The following is a 14,415-nucleotide window of genomic DNA, read 5'->3' as shown; positions in this document are numbered from 1 at the left end:
TGTGAAACATTACACATTATTCACTCAAAACAGATTCTTTTGGAGTTGTACAATATTTTAGAACAATTAATACAACTGACCAATACCATTACTATCAATATTAGAGCAAAAGCACTTCCCACAGAAATCATGTGACCCATCTAATCCCTGTTCACTTGACCGCTGGTTGTTCATCCAAACGCTCAGAGACGCAGCAACCAGCGCTGGAATGCTGCTAATAGCATTATGCTTGTTAATTATAGAATTAGCATGATTGAGACCGCAGAGTGTAGGCTTGTAATAAATTACACTCAGATGCTGGAAAGCTTCCTAAACACTTCTTAGAAAGTACAAGAGTAATTGTTCAATGGCTTCTGGGGTCAGGTTACTATGGCAACCCCTCCCAACCGCTCTTAAAGGCGTAATGACGAGTAATCAGAGGTTCAAGTGTGTAATTGAGTCCTCATGCACATGCAAGAACACACACTTACTCACTCTCACACACACACACACACACATTAAGTCAAGCAAACTCCAAAACAGCACAACATTCAAAGTTCAAACCAGACCCGAACACACATATGTACACACACTTGTAATTTAAACAGAAACCATTCATGAAGGACATGTCAGCTTCCTGAATGACTCTTTAACACACTCACACACACTCAGAAGCTGGACACGTGCGTGGGAAGAGCAGGTGTGAGAGTGACTCACGGTCTGCTGCGCAGCTTCATGGAGTCACATTAAAGGGTGTTCTCGGGGCGCACACTGGCTGTGAATTACAGAGGCTTTAGGGAGGGTCTGAAACCTGTGATTAAGGCTTGACACCCACTAAAGAGTACATATTATTTATTTAAAAGCAAATATTCTTTTTTTACTTTTCAACAGCAAAGTTTCAGTAATGACAAAACTCAAACTGGCCGCTAAATATAGTCGCGTTCTGAAGTAACCATGGCAACTGCTGCACCAAAAGGATGCAATCAAATATTAAGGACAAGGAGGAGCCAAAACAAACAAGTTAGGAATCAGTAATGAGAAAAAAAGTTTGTTAACTACTAATCTGAATATTGATGGTACCCTGACAAAACAAGACAAGTATTGTTATTATTTATCACTTCTTTATATATTTACATATGATGCACACACACACACACACACACACACACACACACACACACACACACACACACACACGTTGGTATATGTGGTTTATGGTTTTTATTCTGTACAAACTGTATTTTCTATTGGCCTACCCCAACCCTACACCTAAACCCACCCCTCACAGGAAAATTTGTGAATTTTTGGATTTTCAAAAAAACTCATTCTGAATGATTTATAAGCCTTTTGAATTACGGGGACACTGAAAATGTCCTCATAAATCACCTCCTCATTGTAATACCTATGTCATAACCATGTCATTATACAAATTTGTGTCCTCATAAACCACATAAACATGCTCACACACACATATATGTATATATACACACACATATATACTTGATTATATATTAAGTATTTATAAGTTTACTAATACAAACATCTAATTAATATTGTTATTGTTAACTAAAAGTAACAGTTAAAAACATTTTTATTTAAATAAAATACATAAACAAATATTAAATGAAAAACTTCAACTTAAGCAAAACATTTTCCGTAATGTTTACTACTAGTACTAAATTAATAAAACTATTAAAATTGCAAGTAAAAATATAAAAACTAAAACTACTTACAAAATTACTAAAATTAAAATGAATATATATATAAAAAAATATAAAATATATATTTTAGGTGATGTCACAAATCCCTCTTACTTTATAATCCCTCCCCTCCAACTCCATGTTGTTAATGAAATGGCAAATTTTCACAATCCAATCAATGATGGATAAAATCAATTCCCTGCATCTGCTATTGTCAGTCCTGTGTCACTTGTAAATCTGTCAGATCACTGAAGCAGGACAGACTGAACCTCGGTGTGCTTGTGAACCGAAGGCAGCGGTGATGTTGTGAGCTGTCGGCGTGTGCTGAGAGAGATTATCATTCTACAAATATGACAAAACCCATAAAAATGACAGTAAATCAATTATTTGATGGTGTCTCAAAATGACATTGACATAATCTCTGTTGCCATAGAAACACAGATGATATAAAGATTCCTGCATTTGAAAATCTGCTAACAATAAGAAAAAGTTAAAGACATGAGAGAAACCATTTCTCCATTTGCAGCTTTCAGGGAAAGAACGGTACAGTTTTCAGTGTAGTTTTTTATGCATTTTCAATAGAAATTAGAAATTTCAACTTCTAATAAAAGCTCAAATATTACCAATCAGTGTTATTTTAGTATCATTTATTATTATTTATGACCAGCATTATTAATAATGTTAAAATAATAAGAATAATATTTTGAATAATGTTTTTTATATATTTTCTGATTTCATTTTAGTTTTTCAAAAAACATTTTGTTCTTTTTACTAGTAATATATAAAATATAAACTACAAAAATGGGCAAAACTCAAAAATGTATTTGATATAAAAACTGAAAATATTGTGAAATATTATTTGAAATCATTAAATTATTATTTGATTTAAAATAGCTGTTTTATGTGTAAATATACTGTAAAATGTAATTTATTTCTGTGATCAAAGCTAAATTTTCAGCATCATTACTCCAGTCTTCAGTGTCACATGATCTTCAGAAATCATTCTAATATGATGATTTGCTGCTCAGCAAACATTTCTGATTATTATAAATGTTGAAAACAGTTGTGCTGCCCAATAATTTTGTGGAAACTGTGATACTTTTTATTTTCAGGATTCTTTGATGAATAGAAATTTCAAAAGAACAGCATTTATTTGAAACAAACATTTTGTTACATTAAAAATGTCTTTACTGACACTTTAGATCAATTTAATACGTTGCTGAATAAAAGTATTAATTTCCAAAAATGGTAGTGTATAAACAGTGTAAAAACTGTGACAACTAGGCCCTTTATTTGCAGTCTTTCATAACCTGTGATTTCCACCATGTAGAATTTAATCCACCTTTGTTGCATTTTACCAAATGATCTGGTCTCATCCATCCATCCAGAGGTCAAACACAGGAACTTCCACAGATGGCAGTGTGTCCAGTCTCTGGGAGAAGAAACGACTGACTCCATTCACTGAGGATCCTGGCTTTCATCCAGTGCTGACTGGCAAAAGTTCAACTCACACTGCCGCCTGTAGACCACTTGAGGTATTAAAGTCAAATTCAGTGCTTCTGGTTTATTTGCAGCTGGGCATCTAACTGACATGATAAGTATGTTATATTTAGATTACTGCTCTTTCAGATACATATGGTTGTATTTATCATGCTAATATTGAGAATTTTATTTTTATATTTTTATATTTTGGAATTTTAATTTCAATTTTGAAGTATTAGTATTTTAGTATTATAGTATTAATATTATAATTTCAGTATTTTATGTATGCATGTCTATATAGTTTTTAATATTTTTTTATTTCAGTTTTATTTTTATTTATTAATTTTGTTTGTTTGTTTGTTTGTTTGTTTGTTTTTGGGGGGGGGGGGTCTAGTATATCTAATTGGCACAAATAACAATGTTAATTCATCTAGTTGTATTAATCATGCTAAATAATCCAGCTTTCCAAAAAAAAAAATTATATATATATTATATAATTTTTTTTTCCACTGATTTTGAAATCAGAATATTAAGCCTAATAATTCCCAAACCAAAAAAAAAAATAAACACAAACAAATCACACTCAATTATCACTTAGATACTGTTTATTTTTTATTCATATTTTAAATCAGTTTTTTTAAGTTAAAGGTTTAGTGTTTTTGTTGTCTGTTGTTGTCATTGTTAATAGTTTTATATATATGTGTGCGTGTGTATAATTTCTAGCTATTTTTATTTCAGTTTTAGTTTTGTTATTTTAGTACAATTTAAATGAGAAAATAAAATATTTTAAATATTTTTGTTTTAGTTAATGTTTATTTTGTTTCAAGTAATGAAAATGTTTTAGGTTCTGTTTTAGTTAAATATAATAATCCTGTTCCTAATGTAGAACATTCTTGTAAATTTTATTTACAAAATTCATTTATTCATTTGTTCATTTTTAAATCACATTAACTATAACAATGTTCTACCAACATTTCATAGCCTAAATGTCACAATAAATTTGTTTTATTAAACCTAACAACATTCTTCACTACATTTTTCTAAATGTGAATTCATGCTATTATTTTCTCATCAAATGCAACTGCATTTTAACATTTCAAAGTAGCTTAATTCTTTTATGGGCCACTCTTTGCATTAAGAATGAAATGCAGAAACCGTTTGATTGTGCAGATGACCCCTGACTGCAGAGAGAAAGAAACCCCACGGCTGTAGTAATCCTGTGACGTTCATGCCATTGCATTATCATCAGCACCTCCTCACCACTACAATAACATGTGATGGGCTTATGATTTGGATATGATTTGGGCTTATGATTTGGCTAGTTTGGATAAAGCGCCATGATTACACCATATTTTGGACATGTACCGTGGTATTCTTGGAGTAGTTTGAGGTTCAGTACAAATTAGCCATTAATAAACTCTTAGAGATTTTATTCTCTGTAAAAAAAAAAATGCTTTTGGAAAATTTTCAGAAGTGCATGATTAGAGTAAAATTAATTCAAATGTGCAACTTGCCTCTAATAAACATAAAAACAAGGTACATGAATATGGTAATCATTCCCTATCACATCACTGAATTATCATAAAATACATATGCTTTGGCATAAAGGACTAAATATGGATGTGATTTGACAAATTTGCAGGACTATAGAACAGAAAAAAAATTATAAAATCAGTAAAAAAAAATGGCCAACTTTTCATTTTTGTTACCACCAATAGATTACTGTTCAAAAGTTTGGGGCCTGTTTCTGCTTCAAAGAAATTAATACTTTTATTCATCAAGAATGCATTAAATTGATGAGAAGTGACAGTGAAGACATTTAGAATGTTACAAATTTTATTATTTTTTTTTTTTTACATAAATTCTGACATTTTTTTTTAGAAGTTCCCATTTATCCTGAAAAAGTTTGCACAAAAATATGAAGCAGCACGACTGTTTTAAACATTGATAATAATCAGAAAGCAAATTCATATTAGAATGATTTCTGAAGGATCATGTGACACTGAAGACTGGAGTAATGATGCTGAAAATTCAGCTTTGATCACATAAATAAACAATATATTCAAATAGAAATCACTTATTTGAAGTTGTAATAATATTTCATAATTGTACAGTTTTTGCTGTTTTTTGATCAAATAAATTCAGCTTGTTGAGCATAAAAAACATCTTTAAGAAACATTACGGAAATTTTTCTCACCCCAAAATCAGTTATGAGAAAAAGAGAAATCAAATATGCATTCAAACTTGCTTGTGTTTAAGAGTTATAATGCATAAAACAAGCAAATGTACTGAAGTAACCACAATTCTCAACTCTATTATTCAGCAGCAGGCAGTAAACCCTCATTAACGGTGTTGACTTTGCTGGTTATTGGGTTAAAATGCCTGATTCTGGATGAAAGGAGCTCCTTCCCAAACTGTAAATGAAATGATCTCGCAAGGATTCCTCAGAGTCCCGAGACCGAACATGAGCGGGGGTCACCGCTTTCATCCCTAGCATGTGATACGAGGGTGTGTGTGTGTGTGTGTGTGTGTGTGTGGAAAGGAGGGATGCAGAGCGGTGTGTAAAGAGAAAGTGAGCTGAAGTTCTCTAATGCGTCTGGGTCTCATCATGTCTCTCCCTCTGCTTCTGTTCTTCATTCAGTTCTGGAGTCCGTCTCTCCAGCAGTTTCCTCGGCCGTGCACCACACCGGACGTCCTGCAGAGCAAGCGCTGCTGTCCGGTCTGGCCAGGTGACGGTTCGGTGTGTGGCTCCCTGTCGGGTCGAGGCTTCTGCCAAGACGTCACGGTCTCTGATCTTCCCGACGGGCCGCAGTACCCACATTCAGGCCTGGATGACCGCGAGCGCTGGCCTCTGGTGTTCTACAACCAAACCTGCCAGTGCGCCGGAAACTACATGGGGTTCGACTGCGGCGAGTGCAAGTTTGGTTACTTTGGTGCCAGCTGCGGGGAACGACGGGAATCTGTGCGCAGAAACATCTTCCAATTATCCGTATCTGAGAGGCAAAGGTTCATCTCGTACCTCAACCTCGCCAAAACTACCATCAGCCCCGATTATGTGATCGTGACGGGCACGTATGCGCAGATGAACAACGGCTCGACACCCATGTTCACCGACATCAGTGTGTACGATCTGTTCGTCTGGATGCACTATTACGTGTCCCGTGATGCGCTGCTCGGGGGTCCCGGGAACGTGTGGGCCGACATTGACTTTGCGCACGAATCGGCCGCGTTTCTGCCCTGGCATCGCGTTTACCTGCTGTTCTGGGAGCATGAGATCCGGAAGCTGACCGGTGACTTTAACTTCACCATCCCTTACTGGGACTGGCGTGACGCTCAAGACTGTCAGGTGTGCACGGATGAGCTGATGGGGGCGCGCAGTCCTCTCAACCCCAACCTGATCAGCCCATCCTCGGTGTTCTCCTCCTGGAAGGTAAACATGAAAACATGAAAACATTATTTTTACATGCCAGTAATACAGTGTGGTTTAGTCATTTATCCCTCGAGTAATGTTTGCTCGTTTCATTTAAAATTGCACTTCAGGAAATGCAATTTCATGACAAAGTCAAAAGTCTCTTGCAGACACACAAAAACAAACTAAAATCCCACTATATTCATATTTTTGTAGTAGCTCTTGGGCAAACAAGTGAACACAATGCAACTATTATAGCATAGTTTAAATTTAGATAAGGTTAAATTATGCAATCAAGGTAGATAATAGCCTGTAGTATTATTTGCAAATTATTATTATTGTTGTTAGTTTTGAAGTCACTCTTTAGCATTTAAGTGTGAAAAAAGTTTTAAAAATAAATAAATAAATAAATCCTTTTTAGTTGACTTTGTTTTAGTTATTTTACTGTAAACAAAAATTAGAAATGTTTCCTTTGCAACTTTTTTTATATATAAAAAAATATTTTTTATATTATTTCAGTTAATGTTTATTTTATTTCAATTCATGATTTTATTATAGTTTTAGATTTAATAAACTCAAAAAGTTTTGAACAAAATAATTAAAAATCAAAATGCATATCACAGTAGGGATTAAAATGGCAATAAACCTAAAATAATTGTTTATACATTTTTACTTCAAAAAAAGTTCATGTTAATCCATAAACTATTTTCAGTTAAGTAAAGGCATTCAGTTTCATTTTACATGATTTTTCAAGTATTTATTATGTTTTTGTTCTACTTATCCTTCTAGTAATTAAAATTAAAACTAAAACTGTATCATAGGAAATATAACTGCTATGTTAAAGAAATTATTGACAGTACTGAAGAAAAAAAAGATAGACAGATAGATAAACAAATAAATAAATCTAAAATCTTTTCAGTTTTAAAAATTGGCCTGATTTTTGGAGTACCTTCAAAAGCATTGTGATAGCTGTATATGTCAGGTTTTAAAAACACGTAGCTTAAAAAGAAAATAATTTTTTTAAAAGTTCAGTCTTTTTAATACAGGATATCAGCTGTATTTGTTTTAGCCATGTGACTGGGATTTGGTCCTATAGCGTGTCAGATGTCAGTTCAGCTGATCCATCTAGAGCGCTGATGATGTCACACATTCCTCTGAGAGCGCAGCGTGTGACGATGTGTTAATAAAGGTGTGATTGTGTGACGTGGCCTCGAGGCTGTAGAGGGTCACGAGTGTGTCTGGCCCCTAAACCCCCGTTAACTTCAGCACAGACCCTCGACAAGAGCCACAAGAGAATTAACCGAAGCAGCTTCTGAGCAGTACAGACAAGACTTTGGCTCAGTGTTGTTTTACTAGTTTGAGACAACAGCATCATTTTTCTTAATAGTTAATTTTTTTTAGTTAGTTAGTTACTTAAGTGTATCAAGTTAAACTAAATCAAAATGATAAAATGTTTCCTTGCCAACTAGCTGAAATTAAATAAGTTAAATTTTTTAATACTATATTTTATTAGAATTAACTTTTTTAATTAATGTGTTTAAATCTGAAGAACAAAATGTACAGACAGTAATATTGTGCAATACAAATTACAACTTAAAATAGCTAATAGTTATTTTTATTATATTTTTCCATTGTTATTTCATTTTTTGTTCTATTCTTAATAATTTTGTTGTGTTTTTATGCTTTTCTTGCCAACTAGCTGAAATAAAAATAATTTTACTTTTTTTATTTTATTAAAACATTTATTTTATTTCAAGTGTGGGTCTGTCAGTTTTGGGTTTCTTTTATGTTTTTGAAGACAGTCTCTTCTGCTCACCAATGATGTATTAATTTGATAAAAAAATAATAATAATAATAATAATAAGTAAAAACAGTAATATTTTGAAAAAAGTTTACAATTTTAAAATAATAGTTTTTATTAGTTTGTAATTTTATTTTCTCCGATTTTATTATAAACATTATTAGCGTTTTTTTTTTTTTTTTTTTGTCTATATAATTTTCATTTTTATTTCAGTTTTAGTTTTAGTTATTTTAGTACATTAAGTACAACTAAATAAAATGTTTCCTTGGCAACTAGCCAAAATAAAATATTTAATTAAAGTAATGATTTCAATATAAAATTTATTTTAATTATGTATTACTAAAAGAAATCGATATTGAATAATAAATTAAATAATAAAACAGAAAAATAAATACACTAACATTCAAAAGTTTGGGGCTGGTAAGATTTATTAATATAGATATGCTCACCAAGGCTTCGTTTATTTGATTAAAAATATAGTAAAAACAGTCAAATTGAGAGATAGTTTTATGATTTAAAATAGCTGTTTTCTTTGTGAATATGTTGTAAAATGTAATTTATTCCTGTGATCAAAACTGAATTTTCAGCATCATTACTGCAGTCTTCAGGGTCACATGATCCTTCAGAAATCATTCTAATATGATGATTTGCTGCTCAAGAAACATTTCTGATTATTATCAATGTTGAAAACAGTTGTGCAGCCCAATATTTTTGTAGAAAATGTGATACATTTTATTTTTCAGGATTCTTTGATGAATAGCAATAGTTAATTTGGAATAGAAATATTTTGTAACATAATAAATGTCTTTACAGTCACTTTTGATCAATTTAATGCATCCTTGCGGAATAAGAGTAATATGTATTTCTTCCAAATAAATGAAAACAATGTACTGACCCCAAACTTTTGAAAAGTAAGTTATGATTATTAGTTTATTTCTTTTGATTAGTGTTCTTGACAGGCTGATTCACATATTGCACCCTTATTGGTTAGATGTGTTTTGTTTTATGATATTGGACTGTCTGCTGGTGTGTTATACCTGTGCAGGTGATCTGTTCACAACCCGAAGACTACAACCAGCGTGAGGTTTTGTGTGACGGGTCTCCAGAGGGACCGTTACTGCGTAATCCAGGAAACCACGACCGAAAGCGTGTCCCGCGGCTGCCCACCTCCGCAGACGTGGAGTCAGTGCTGAGCCTAACAGAGTACGAGACGGGTCTGATGGACAGACGCGCCAACATGAGCTTCAGGAACGCTCTGGAAGGTGAGAAAAACAGAATTTACACTTCTTTAACACCACAGGCTCTAAGCACTGAACGCGTCTCACCTTTTCCTCAGGATTTGCGAGTCCTGAGACGGGGCTGGCAGTAACGGGGCAGAGCTTGATGCACAACTCTTTACACGCCTTCATGAATGGATCCATGTCTTCAGTGCAGGGATCCGCCAACGATCCCATCTTCCTTCTACATCATGCCTTTGTCGACAGGTGAAATGCATGCACACATAGCAAACTACTAACCCTGAGCATTTTCATGCATATCTTCCCCATAAAATAGTGCGCAATAGTCATGAACGACACCTCAAATCATGCACATAAATATTACATACATTAATACAGCCAAACACATCTGACCTAAAATATTCACTTGAACAATAATGTAACTTTTTTTTTTTTTACTATAATACTGTAGCTTGACTTTACTATACTTTTAAACTAATTTTGCATTGTTTTATGATGTCAGTTAATGCTTAAATGGCATGCAGGTAAATATTAATATATATAGTCTTTTTTCAGTAAGTGTTTCATTTTTATGTACAGTTCAGGGCTGTTCGAGTTGTTAATAAAATTATATATAAATACTAGTAATTTTTTTATGTTTTGTTTTTATTATTTTTATTTTAAGATTATTTATTAATTTTAATTTTACATTAAGATTTAAAATAATTATTAGCTTTTCATAAAAACTCACAAATCAGCAGGGGTTTGCATTGATAAAAATATATACATATTTTCCCATATCTCTTTTTTAGTAGTTTTATTTTGATTATTTTATTTCAAGATTGTTTATTTTAATTTTACATTTTTAAAGATTTAATTATTAGCATTTCATCAACTCACAAACCTGCAGGGATTTATGAACCTTATTTATGATTTATGAAGTACAGTGCAATTTAATTTTACATATTAATGTGAGATAAACAACAAAACATTTTTTTTAATGCCAACTTTAGCTTCTAACTTTTGCCTGGTTGAAAATTCATGTAGTTTTGCATTTTTGTTTAATGCATAAGCCTATTTTAATTGTTTTACACAAATTCAAGTCATAATTTTGAGGGTTGGTGTTTTTGACTTGAGCCGGTTAGAAACCATCTGGCCAGAACACCCTAGCAACAACATAAAAAACATATTTGAATGCAAAACACAACAATAGCTGAGAAGGTTTCACTGAAACATGAATCCAAACATGATTAACCTCATTCCCATTGACTTCTGCGTTTGTGTTTCAGCATCTTTGAGCAATGGCTGAGGAGACACCAGCCTCCCCGCACACACTACCCGACCGCCAACGCCCCGATCGGACACAACGACGGCTATTACATGGTCCCCTTCATCCCTCTCTACAGAAACGGAGATTATTTCCTCTCGACTAAAGCTCTGGGTTATGAATATGCATATTTACAGGACCCAAGTGAGTCATTTGCATGCATTGAGAGACTTTCCTTCTTCTTCAGTCTCTCTCTGTTCTCAATCACTCTTCTCTCTGTCAGGTCAGCGGTTTGTGCAGGAGTTTCTGACGCCGTATCTGGAGCAAGCTCGGCAGATCTGGCGCTGGCTGCTGGCCGCGGGGATCCTCGGGGCGGCCGTGGTGGGAATTATTGCAGCTATTATCACTGTGGCGTGTCACAGACGGACGAGGAGGAGAAAGTCATATGGGGAGAGACAGCCGCTTCTGAACAGCAGCGAAGAGGAGGGATCGACTTCATATCAGACTACACTGTGACCCTACAGACACGTGTCAGTGAGGACGGATACACCGTACGGATACGCCAGTTAAACCAGGTCATGTGACAAACGAGACAAGGTCTCGCCTCTAAACCAGGGTCATGCAACAAGGGCTGCGTTCTGAATCCTGCTATAGTATTCATAATGCACACTACATTCACTACTGTTCAAATGTTTGGGGTCAGTCAGAGTTTACTCAGCAAGGATGCATTAAATGAATCAAAAGTGACAGTAAAGACTTTTGTAATATCTTTCTATTTCAAATAAATGCTGCTCATTTGAACTTTCTATTCATCAAAGAATTTTGAAGATAAAATCTGTCACAAAATATTGAGCAGCAAATCAGCATATTAGAATGATTTCTGAAGGATCCTGTGATACTGAAGTGATGGGTGATTAACTGTTGTGCTGTACAGAATACATAAGAAATAAATATTTAAAAATAATGAAAAGTTATACTTTAAATATGATTGTGTACGTTTGTGTTCATAAAGGTATACAATAAACCAAAACATACTATTAATAACCAAGACAACACGTGAAATGACACGAGGACGAGAAATTTTCAATTTTGGGTGCACTAGTGTTATTTAACCCTGTTTTTATAGAAATAGTTCAACCAAAAATTAAAATTTACTTAACATTTACTCACCTTCAGGCCATCCAAGATACAGATGAGTTTGCTTCTCCATCAGATCAGATTTGGAGAAATGTAGCATTCCATCACTTGCTCACCAATGGATGCTCTGCAGTGAATGGGTGCCGTCAGAATGAGAGTCCAAACAGCTGATAAAAACATCGCGATAATCCACAAGTAATCCACACCAGTCCAGTCCATCAGTTAACATCTTGGAAGCCAAAATCTGCGTGTTTGTAAGAAACAAATCCATCATTAAGAGTCCTCTGTCCTTAATATTGCTTTCTCCAGTAAAAAAGTGATCTGGTCTGAATCAGGAGAGAAATCTGCACAGATAAAGCTCTGTTTACAAGCCAAAGCAGCTTTTGATATTTTGATTTTGATATGAGAAGACAAAACGAGATGGACTTTTTCCTCTGAAGGAAGTGTAATTATGGGTTATGGACTTGTGACGGTTTGAAGTTGGACGTGTCTTAATGATGGATTTGTTTCTTATAAACAAGCAGCTTTTGGTTGATGGACTGGACTGGTGTGGATTGCTTGTGGATTATTGTGATGTTTTTATCAGCCGTCTGGACTCTCATTCTGACGGCACCCATTCACTACAGAGCATCCATTGCTGAGCAAGTGATGCAATGCAACATTTCTCCAAATCTGATGAATGAACAATCTCATCTACATCTTGGATGATCTGAGAATGAGTACTTTTTCAGCAAATTTTCATTTTTGGGTGAACTATTCATTTGAGGGTCTATCAAGGGTTGTGCAGGTCCATGCAGACAAACACTACATACACAATCACAAATATTCCCTGAATGAGAAAGTAATTGTGCAAGAGATCCCTTTGGGTCCACAACTGATATATGCATATTTTATTGTAAAATAGCGAACTAGATGTTTAGATTTTCTGTAAACAAAAGAACAATGCTTGCATCTACAAAACTCAAGTTATAAATGAATATTAAATAAGCAGTAATATCATGAGATATAAGCACACACACCTGTAATCCCTGGGTGTTACTGAGGTAGAGCTGAACATTCAGATAATCTGGCCGATTGTCCTGCCACAGCTACAGAGAGAAGACAATAACTGTTAGAAAAACATATTTCAAGAGGATTTTTCACATTATACATTAACATATGTATAACATCTGCCTGCAGTTGGAGGCATAGCCTTTAGTAATTGTCATGCATATAGATATTTACAACATTTTATGTAAGTATCTGCTTTAATGTTATAAGTATCTGACAAATTTACATTATAAGCATCAGAATTTCATCTTAATTTTTGGTCATATAAATATCAGCATCTGCACTAAATTGCATATTCTTGTTCAGTTTGGGCCTCTGAATAGTGTTTTACCCTCTCACGAAGGCCACACAGCAGATCAGCAAACCAATAGAAAGACTGAAGGGCCCCTCAAACTCAAATGAATTACAGCCCTCTCAACTTATACTGATGCCAATCATCACTGCACCACACACGACACCACCTTCAGACACTTTACTGTGGATTTAAACTGTTTGTATATGCACGGAGAGATTTGCACGGATATATTAGTAACAGCATACTTTTACTATTTTTAGCACATAGTATGTATAAAGTGCACAGTATTTTCTGTACAAATAGATCCTGCGATGATCTATTACTGGAATCAAACCTACAACCACCATCTGAACTAAAGAAATGCAGTACACAGTGTGCACTGTGTAGTTTGCAGCACACTAGTGTTCCATTTAGAACACAGGCCAGAGAGTTTATGATGATTTAATGTTACAGTAAAGTGTAACAAAAATGACAGGTTGCCTCACTCACAATAGTGCTTGTAGAACACAAGTGAACGGCGTGACTCCGATTCCTCCTGCCACACACAGTCTGACCTCGTAATTAAACACCTCCTCTGACGGACTGCCAAACGGACCATCCACCTGCACTCTGGAGCAGAAGAACCAATGAGATTAGAGAAGATGCATGTAGACAGAATCAAATATTTCCATACTACTCTGCAGTATGACAAACTGTGCAGTGTGTGAATTTTCTGTATGCATGGAATACATTCCACTTATCTACTGCAGTATGCTCTAATTAATGGAATACTAGCATACTGATTCCTGCATACTGCACTGTGTTGAGCTTACAAAAATATGTTCAAAGAATATTTAGCTAACTTTCCCATTAAACTATGAAAACACTATATTTGTGCAGTTTTTTCTTAGTTAAACAAATGTTAAGGGAACATTCTATTTAATCATTTTGCAAACATTATGGGAAAGTTACTTTGGAATACTCTCTGAACATTCCAAAACAAGTAGCAACATTTAAAAAAAATGTTACACGAACGTTCAGCTGAAACGTTTCAGAAATAACATTCAATGAACAACGTATAAATGATGTTTTGAGAACA

At 34.3% G+C, this 14,415-nt stretch overlaps 1 protein-coding gene across 1 annotated transcript; it reads left to right on the top strand.

Annotated features, from left to right (window-relative positions):
* The first annotated feature begins 5,701 nt into the window (after positions 1-5,701).
* On the top strand, positions 5,702-11,795 carry LOC109082593 (tyrosinase). Its single transcript, XM_019097445.2, has 5 exons — positions 5,702-6,591; positions 9,417-9,633; positions 9,708-9,855; positions 10,878-11,059; positions 11,139-11,795. Exons 1-5 carry the CDS (start codon positions 5,752-5,754, stop codon positions 11,369-11,371), a joined length of 1,620 nt encoding a protein of 539 aa, XP_018952990.2. The 5' UTR covers positions 5,702-5,751; the 3' UTR covers positions 11,372-11,795.
* The last annotated feature ends 2,620 nt before the right edge of the window (positions 11,796-14,415 follow it).

This window comes from Cyprinus carpio, chromosome B15 (genome assembly GCF_018340385.1).
Source record: "Cyprinus carpio isolate SPL01 chromosome B15, ASM1834038v1, whole genome shotgun sequence".
Taxonomy (NCBI): domain Eukaryota; kingdom Metazoa; phylum Chordata; class Actinopteri; order Cypriniformes; family Cyprinidae; genus Cyprinus; species Cyprinus carpio.
Note: the sequence above shows the minus strand (reverse complement) of the source record. Positions and strands in the feature narration are given on the sequence as shown.